Source organism: Haplochromis burtoni, unplaced genomic scaffold, assembly GCF_018398535.1.
Source record: "Haplochromis burtoni strain Fernald_Lab_line unplaced genomic scaffold, NCSU_Asbu1 Contig_215, whole genome shotgun sequence".
NCBI classification, from domain to species: Eukaryota; Metazoa; Chordata; class Actinopteri; order Cichliformes; family Cichlidae; genus Haplochromis; species Haplochromis burtoni.
Genome location: NW_024582576.1, coordinates 949986 through 959479, shown reverse-complemented (window position 1 = coordinate 959479; position 9494 = coordinate 949986). Strand labels below are relative to the sequence as shown.

Here is a 9494-nt window from a genome sequence, read left to right as displayed (position 1 = left end):
ACGTCAGACTGAACAACCGGATAGGGAGACAATAACGTGATGTTTTAACTACCGCGTGGTCGTGTCCCGGTGTTTTATTCACGGTGCCAGCTGACAGAAACATTTGCGGAGGGAGGCCGGGCGGTCAGGTTGTGCCGTAGGTTGTGACTTGTGCGGTAAATCTACGTCGTAACTGAAGATTTCATTCAACTTCATTCAACGCAGCAGTTACGACGTAGATTTACTGCTGAAGTATAAATCCTCAGTAAGTGTTCAACATAGCTGCCCAGTAGTGAGACTTGCTTATGGAAGGAGTTTAATCAAACTAAAAGTACAGAAACTTGGGAACACAGTTGCTGCGTGTGCAGCTGAATAAAAGCTGTTAGTTTACACCTTTGTACCATTCGCCCTCTTGAGATTAAAGCACTGAATTAAAACCACAAGCAAAAGTAAACCATGGCTCCCACACCAAACTGCCACTTCAGCACAGTTTAGAATATATAGCAGTTGCCAGCGGCTGTTTTCTTTTAGGAAAGTAAAAAGAAAAAGAAGAGCCCATCTCTTTATTACAAGTCAGTGTACCATCAAAATGATTCTGATGCTGTTATTTGAATGTAAAATAGTTACAGGCCACACAGGACTTCAGATCACCGACAGAATGGATCCCTTGTCTGTCTTGGCGGCCCTCCTGTTGCCTTAAAAAGGACTTGGATATCATCTGCCTTCATGTTACCTCAAGTTATGACCAAATAAACAACTCCAACTTCTGACTGGGCGCTTCTGGAAAGTGTGACAGCTCCCTGATCCTGAGCCACACCGTCAGCTGGGTGGAGCTTCATACCCTGTTGTGACACATGCACACATTGTTTCATTGTGAAACCAGAGTAGGGTCACAAAAAGTTGACAATCGCAGGTAATCGGTACAAAAAGGGGACTTTCGAGGGTTGATTTACACCCGTGTGACTCCGAGGCCCGGAGCTGGGTGGAGGATAGGGTGGTGGAGGGGAAGAGGATCCCTGCTAGAGTGAGAAATGTTTACTTTCACTTTAGTTATAAGTAGCAATTATAGCTCGTTAAATAAAGGAAACATTTTTTCCTTTAATCTTCTACTTTTACAGCTAAATCAACCTGCAGGGAAAATCTGGCCACATGGACGGTTAAGGTCTGATCAGAGTCTAATTAGAGCTTTGTGACATAAAAAATGATCAGAGCCTCTGCTTTCTGCTTTCTGTTTGGCAAGCTTCCACCCATCTGGCACCCATATATTCTACGACAAAAGTCTAAAAAGTTATACGCCATTACTGCTTGACCCCAGGTCTGGGCTTAGCATGCCAAAACAATACCAGGACGAGCGTACGGCTTCCCAGAGCGGCAGCGCGGAACACAAATAGCAACTTCTAGAAGCCACCGAGCCGCCTGTGTAGGGGAGAAGGGAAGCTGAAGGAGGAGGAAAAACAGCAGGACGAAGAAGAGGTGGAAATGGGTGGTGGCCAGGAAGCTGGACTCTTCCTGCCCTAATCACAAGTTAGAGAGTGTTTCCTTTCATTGTACAAGCTCCAGAACCCATTAGCTAGGCAGACCCCTACACACACACACACTCTTACATACATACACATTCTTCATAGGAAAAGTTCATCTTACTCAGACATAACATATATGAACGGGAGTACATTCCCTCAATCTCTATATGTAGGTTTGTTGAGTGAAACTCAGCCACACAAACACACTCTGAGTCACAGGTACGCGGATCCTACTTGGCAGGGCCGCAGCACATTGTGCAGCCCTTTGGCTCTGCTCTGATAAACACTTCATTATGAAATCCTGAGGACACAGTAAATATTTGCAGAGGCCCTTATCAGCCTGCCTTATCTTGGCGTGAACTCCAGGCACCGCATGACTCCCGGGCCCTGTATTTTCTTACTGCCTAAGAGCAGCGCCACAGAGAGCTGCTCTTCTTTGAAAGCCTCCTAGAAACCCGCGCACCACGACAGCGGAGGCCAGCGCACGCCGGGGCTTTCGCCTCCGTCTAGACGTGAGCGAACGTGGCACTCTGATGAGAAGCCGGCGAGCCTGGATCAGTTTCTGAAGCTGGTGAATTGCAAAAGTTTACTAGCTCAGGTCACTGATAGAAGAAACACGTTTACAACTGCAGAGTTAATCAGTTATGGGCCGATGGCTGCTGCTGATACAATAATCTGTGACCTGAGAGCACGCCGATGTCACTCATACAGTTAAAGGGTAGCTATAGTGCTCATTTCAAACTCCATAGTTTGATTAATGGGCTATAATAGAGTTCTTAATGATCATACATTGGGCCTTAGTGTGTGTGTGTGGCAGAAAACGAGGAAAAGAATAAAAAGTCTCTGGAAAGTGCAACACAAGCACATTTATTTTTTTATTGAAGCAAGCCATGACTCGGGTAAAATCCTAGAGAACACTAAGGGTTAATGATTCACTCGTCATCCTCGCTGCTGCGCTCGCACTTGAGCATTTTCATTCCCCACAAAAAGATTTCCTCTCTAAACTTCTCACATGGTTTTGTTTAAATAACTGCCCGAGGCTCTAAAAAACAAAAACTACGATTAAGATCCGCTCAACAAAGAAAAAAACAACAACAACACAAACTTGTTGATTCGTCTTCTTCCTCTCTGTATTTTTTAATCAGAATTACGAGCCCCAAGATTTAACTTGTGACTCTGGACTACACTCCCAGAACTAAATATCAGACCAGTACTTTTATTTTTGATGTCTTAAAGGAGACCTATTCTGTAATCGCTGTAAATCAGCTCAGTTTTTACAGTGCTGGTCAAACCTTTTGTATGTGAGGGGCAGCCAATCAGGATAAAGCTGGCTTAAAGAACTGGGGGAAACAGCTCGTTGGCAGATAGTCGGCGATTAGAGCCTCGGCCCAAAGCCAGTATGAAGCCAGAAAGCTAGTCCCAGATTAAAAACAAGGAGCTGGAAGTGAGCAGGATATCGTGCTTTAACTTTGTGTGGCACTTCTTCTGCAGTCTGAGAGTTGAGAGTCTATATCATGTATATCGACATAATAAAGATTGAAATCGTATCCTCCCACGGCCCAGTGCCTCTTAAGTTTTTCATTTTGAAAATTCATTACGCAACACCATCTCCAGTTTGTTCTGTACCCCTTTTCCATGTTTGCAGTGAACTTTCACAACCGTTGCAGAGAGCATATACACATCCGGAGGAAGGGGGGGGGCATCTCAGCAGCACTGGGGTAAAACTAGCTGGTCAGCACTTTGACCGTGTGTGACATCATCATACATCTACAAGAAGTCAGAGTCTGAAACTTTTTCAAAAGATGTTTTTTTTTTTGTTTTTTTATTGGGAGAACTACAAAAAAATTTACAGTACAAAGTTAACAGTCTCACACTCAATTTGTAGTGAACTGACCCCCCCCCCAAAGAAAAGAACACAACTCCCGGTTGTCTTTTTGTCCGTCTTTTTTTTTCTCCATTTTTTTTTCTGTGTGTTACATTCAAAAAGCTTTACTTCTGATAAAGTAGTCAAAAGTACATAGTGCGCATCCCCCTGTACCTACTATGTACAATCCAAATGTGTCCATCCAACTTCCCTCTCCAGCAAACTCAACACTAGATTTCAATATTTAAAAAAAACCAAACAAAAACGAGGAATGGGGTATTTGAGAAAGTTTACAGTTGTGTTTTTTTTTTTCCTTTCTTTTTTTCCTGTCAGAGTGTCTGGAGTGGTAACAACCTCTAGAAAAAACAAAAATCCAACACTACATTCAGTTCCATCTGGATTTATAAAAAGATGCAATGTAGGAAAAATACTTTATTTGGTTAATTTTAAGGCATGTCAAGATTATGAACCCCATAGGCACTACACAATAATACTGGGGCACAAGGGATTGCTACATTCTTTAGCACGTGGCTGGAATCACAGTGTGACCTCGTGCAAACAGAAAATGAAAAAGGAAAAAAAAATAAAAATACTTTTTGGTTAATTTATTGACTCGGATTCTTTGTCACTGAAGTCTGATCTAGATCAACGAAAAGAGGAACGAAGGTTTGGACGGTCTATGACAAACCATTGTTTATACATTCTACAGACACATCTAAATAAGGATCCTCAAAAAAGAAATAAAAAAAGAAAGCCTTCTACAGCTCTGACACACAACCTCAGGAGCAAACAGCAATCACGCAAACTTTTTTTTTAATAAACGTAAACAAGGAAACAAAATTAATGAAATAAATATCACATACGTTCTCTTAAATTAAGATTTTTTTTTTTTACTCATTTACAATAAAAATAACCAAGTGAAGTTACAAAAAAAAGGAGAAAAAACAATATATATATTACTGTGAAAAGAACATACACTCCACTTTATGCAGATTAATAATGGCGATCATAATTTAAACATAAAAGAATATAGATCTATTGCTTCATCATACTTGATAAATACAGTATGGACACAAATTACCAATGTAGCCTATACTTTTTTTTCACAAGATAATAAATAAGTTAAATAGTCCATAGCCAGTTATGCACCGCTATGTAAATCACTCAAAAAAAGAAGAGAAAAAAAAAAAGAAACAGCTAAAAAAATATATATTCAACCATCAGCAGTGATTTCCCCAAACAAGCCCAACTCAAGAGTGCTTTTTAACCAAGCAACAAACTACACTAACCAAACGAACCACTGGGTGGCGCTGGGTGAGAGACAGATCTGGAATGGAAGTTGAAGCTTTCAGAGAGGAAAGAAGAAGAGGATGAAAAAAAAATAATAATGTTACTTTAAGTCAAGGCATTTTCTTGGCAGGATGGGAGGAAATCTGAAACCGCTTACAGTCTCTTCTTCTTGTCAAGTCATGTTACACACACACACACACACACACACGCACGCGCACACACACACCTAATCCCAGGAAAAGTGTGGCTTGCCTGATAGAGCAACAATAAGGGAGAAGGGGGCTGCCATGAGCCCTTGGGCAAGGCACTGATGGAATGCCTTCTGTTTGCTATCTAAGTTTTATTACAGCTATATTACATATAAAGAAAAAAATACTAGTCTAATGCCAGGTCAAGGACACTTTAAACTGAAGCTTTATTGATCTCTGCGGGTGAGACTCTCCTCTTGCCCCCCTCCAGCGAGGTCGGAGCAGGGTCAGCACCTTTAGAGCTGGTAGAGATTTTAAAAGTCTTGCACGAAGGCACTTCAGCAGGGATGGATGCTGCTGAAATGAGGGCAGTGGGGTGGGATCCTGGGATCCTCTGCTTTGAAGGACAGTCTCTCACTCACTGACAACCCACCTCCCCTGACTCGTCCATCATAATCCATATGAAAAAAAAATAAAGAAAAATGAAAAGTGTGATTAGTCATCTGAAATCGACAGCCTGCTGAAGATTGGCAAACGTCTTCCAGCGTCCAGACTCGGGGACTCGGAGCCGCTGAGGCTCCCGGAAGAGCTGAGGGACCCGCTCGCATAGCTCTCCCGGTCAGAGAGCGAGTCTGGCGGGCTAGGAGGAGGATCGAACACCGGCGACTCGTTGAGGCGGCGCAGCGCCTGCAAGTGGCTCATGTTGTAGGTCGGAGGGGAAGGCGGGCACACGCTGCTCTGCACGTTCCCGTAGTAGGCACCGGCGGAGTGGTTGTTGGCGTAGCTGCTGCTGGTGTGCACAGTCAGCGGGGCCAGTAAGGCTTTTAGGTCCTGTCCGGGGAAAGAGAAGGCACTGTTGATGCACGGCACGGAGTTCGGAGACAGAACGTCGTCGTTGTAGTAGCTGTGGGCGGAGGTGCAGGAGGAGGCTGAGGTGGGAGGCGGAGGGGTCCGGGACGTCGGGCTGTCGAGCAAGGGAGACTCCAGTCCGTGGTGGGTGGAGAAGCCGGAGAAGCTGAGACTGTGGTGAAGCTTTGGTCTGTCCCTCTGGGTGTAGCCGAGCTGCTGCTGCGGCGGCAGGACCTCTCTCTGGCCGTAGCCGCAGAGCTCGCGAGCCGATCTGGGCTCCACCGTCTGCACGTTAGCGTTGGCGGGCGGAGCGGGCCGGCGCTCGTCGGCGTTGTGGATAAAGTGACAGCGGGGACCGTACGGGCAGAAGCCGATGGTGTGGAAGGTGCGGCACGGCTCAGTTTTGTATTTAGGGTGGCGGGACAAGCTCCTCAGCTCGTGGTAGCCGTGAGCGAACTGACATTTTTCGCCGTACTTGCAGGAGCCGTTCTCCTCGAAGGGCCGACACAGCTCGGTCTTGTAGCGGGTGGAGTTGATCTGTGAGCCGGGCTTCTGCTGCAGCACGCCGCGCTCTCCGTTCTCGCTGTAAGCGCGGTCGCGAAACTTGTTCTCCTTGTTAATGAGGACCGTGGCGCTGCTGTTGCTGCTCGGCGTGTTCTCCTTGAGGCTGTCGTAGGTGCCCATGGAGAACTTGTTGCCGTTGTTCATCGCCTCCACGTTGCTGGTCGAGTTTCTGCGGTAAAATCCCGGCGTGAAGGCGCCGCCGGAGCCGGGAGCGCCAACCGGAGCTCCCACCGCCTTCTTGTCCAGCATGCTGTTGATGTGGAGGGCGTTCATGTTCATGCTTTTATCTTGCTGCTGGGAAGAAATGACACCAAGTTAGCGTCTCGGACAGTTAACTGCGTTACTGTTTTGAGCACATGGCATAAAGACTGCGCCTGCAGTATTTACAACTTGTTGCAGTCGAACACATGCAAACTGTGCACAAGTTAGTACGCCACTTCAAGCACAAAACTCATTCAGAACAAGAAAAGACTCTCAAAGCGTCAAACTTTACCTTATAAAGCATGTCCATGTCGTAGAAAGCTGACAAGACGGTCGCTGACATCTCTTTTCCCCAAACTTGCTGCCGCACTGCCTCTTTCATGGAGGACCGAGCAGGATCCTTGAATGCGACGAGCAGTAGTTTGTGCCACGACTGGTTTTTGGTTGTGGAAAAAAAAATAAAACTTTTGAAAAGTTGCTTAAAAAGCTTCTGTGCAGGTTTAAGTCCGTGAAAGAAACAGGAGGGAGGGAAAGAGGGGGGTTAGGTTTGTGTTGTTGAGTTGTAGGTGGTTTTATTTCCTCCCCTTAAGAAGCGCTGAGCCAGAGTGCTTTGCTGGGAGCTCTAAGCCTTCGTATAAATGTTGCGTGGCCGGGGAGGGGCGAGCTCAAGTCGGCGCAAACTTTTTTCGAGGAGCCGCCTCCTCCCCGAGGAAAAAAAAAACTTCCATTCACCGGTTGGCCGTCTATTCTTTAACACCACGCCTTGAAAATGAAATACAACTCCAGCCCAACCCCCCCTACAACCACCACCCTCTCACGCCCCCGAAACTTTTTTTATTTTTTTATTTAAATTTTTTTTAAATCACACAATTTTGTGGAAGCTGGTTTTGCTTTTTGGGCTCGTTGAGAAAGAATGTGGTACTCTACTATGAATGCGTGCCAGCCTGCAGCGCATTAGCGAAGCTCGCTGTCGTAAATAGAGGGAGGTTTTAAGGCTCCTGAAGTCCTGGGATTTGAACCGACAGTCTTCTTTTCTTGTGCACTTAGAAGCTGACACATGTATTTGTAATGGAAGGAAATTCAGCCTCTCCCTGCTTCTCTGCCTGTGGATGGGGTGAGACCACAAGTATGAGCGCAGAAAAGACCAGTCAGAGTGCAGCACAATTTTTAGACTCCACTGGTTGCATAATCCACAGTATCCACTCTACACACACACAGGTTCTATATGCCACCATGACCCACTTTAATCTTGTCACGACTAAGCTTTTTTAAAAGTGTTGGCTTTCACCTTTGAAGCCGTCACTCCTAAAGCACAACGTGCAGAGTCATTACTGCAGTAAATAGATTTGTTTTGGTTCAGTCTTTTTAAAGCACTCCTCTAAGTTCCTCTAAAACTTGTTTTTCACCATCCTCCAACCTCAAGAAGGCCCAGACTGTGCAGGAATGTGGTTTTTGTGTGGAGCGACAGAGCAACACTGCCCCCTAGAGAGCAGCAGGGGGATCGGCGAAAGGGGAGGAGGACTGAGGCGCCACCTGCTGACCAGAGCTGGATAAGATTTTAGAGGTCCACCCAGGACAGTTAAACTGGAGCACTATCATACTTTTAACTGATTATTTTTTTTAAATAAAAGCACAGCAATTCGTATTTCTGCACAAAGAGGTGAAAGTAAAGCTCCTGAGACGCAAAAAAAAAATCATTTTTAACATGTTTTTGTCATTTTAACAAAACCTCCCTGCCTAACAATAAAAAGTCCCTCGGTTGTAAAGTCAAAGAGTGCAGTGCGGTTGCAATAAGTCCCCCCATCCTTGCAAGGATGGCAAAATGTTCACATGAAAATGTCAAACTCCTCAAGTCTGCTCTCTGGAGTTATGACAAGATAAAAAAAAAAACCACAGTGGAAAGATTGCAGAGTTGGCAGCAGAGCACGGGAGCTCTATATCAGGCCTCCGAAAGGCAGATATTTCAGGCAGGAGGGTATTTTAAAAAAAAAGAAGGAAAAAAGCAACACATATCACCAGAAATGACTGGTTTCTGCAACACTGGTTTTCCATATATTATTATAATTGGAAGAGTGATTCTAAAAGTTTTCCTTCTGTGACATGATTCAGTGTACTGTTAAGGGCTGAATGGTTTGGTTAGAGATGGAAGAAGGGCAAAAAAAAAAAAAAAGGGAAAACAGCAACAAGCGAAAAACAAGTGACATAAGAGCTTGGAATCTACTACTACCAACCCTAAAATTAGGCTGAGGGCTGCCCCAGGACTATTTGCAAAGTTGTGATAAATAGTTTAATGTGAAGGACAGACACAGCGAGGCTCCTGAGAAATCCCTCGAACACATCCTCGTTCCGCAGAAACCGCTCTCCCTTTGCACGGCTCTGTTTTTATTGGGGGATGTCGAGGCGCTCCAAAACATTACGTCAGTTTTACTGTAACTGGGAACATGGCTACCAGGGAGAGAGGGAGAGAGAAGGGTCCAGCTGAATGAGGGGGCAGCATGGATCCACACACACACACACACACTCAGGGAGGACAGTAGCGTATTGTGCCTGCCTCCTAATTACATAACCGGGAAAACTAGAGGGAAGAATAAAAACACAGTCCAATGGGAAGAGTCCTGCAGTAAATTAAATATCACAGGAAAATAACACCTCGTATAAACACACAGGAGTCAAAAGCGTACGCTGAAATACAACTCTGGTGACGTGTCAGCGCCGACACAATCGCCGCACTCAAGCCCGAAAAGCTTCAAGGCGCCCGAGTTGTTTTGTTCCGAATTAAAATTCCCTGGTGGACATGGAGAGCGCGGGACGCACTGCGAGCTCAATGCTGACACTGTTGGAAGTTTGTCGTGTGACACATTCCCGCTGATAAGAGAACAGTGCGCCGAGTGTTGTTTTCGCACAAGCCCGGCTTGAATTATTGTTATGGCTCCACAATTGCCAGAAATCAGCACACATGTTCACAAAGTGTTGTTATTATCATCTGCAGCCTCTTTAAAACCATCGTAGCATTTAGAAACAAACAAAGGAAAAAAAAAA

The 9494-nt window shown here is 45.2% G+C and overlaps 1 protein-coding gene across 2 annotated transcripts; it reads right to left on the bottom strand.

The window, feature by feature from the left end:
- Positions 1–3782: 3782 nt before the first annotated feature.
- On the bottom strand, positions 3783–7102 carry zfp36l2 (zinc finger protein 36, C3H type-like 2). 2 transcript variants are annotated; one of them, XM_005936868.3, is made up of 2 exons: positions 6748–7102; positions 3783–6548 (listed from the first exon to the last, which is right to left on the bottom strand). In XM_005936868.3, exons 1-2 carry the CDS (start codon positions 6835–6837, stop codon positions 5337–5339), a joined length of 1302 nt encoding a protein of 433 aa, XP_005936930.1. In that variant the 5' UTR covers positions 6838–7102; the 3' UTR covers positions 3783–5336. The 2 variants fall into 2 exon arrangements, with proteins under 2 accessions (XP_005936930.1, XP_005936931.1); XM_005936869.2 differs by having other exon boundaries at positions 3783–6545; positions 6748–7094.
- Positions 7103–9494: the final 2392 nt, after the last annotated feature.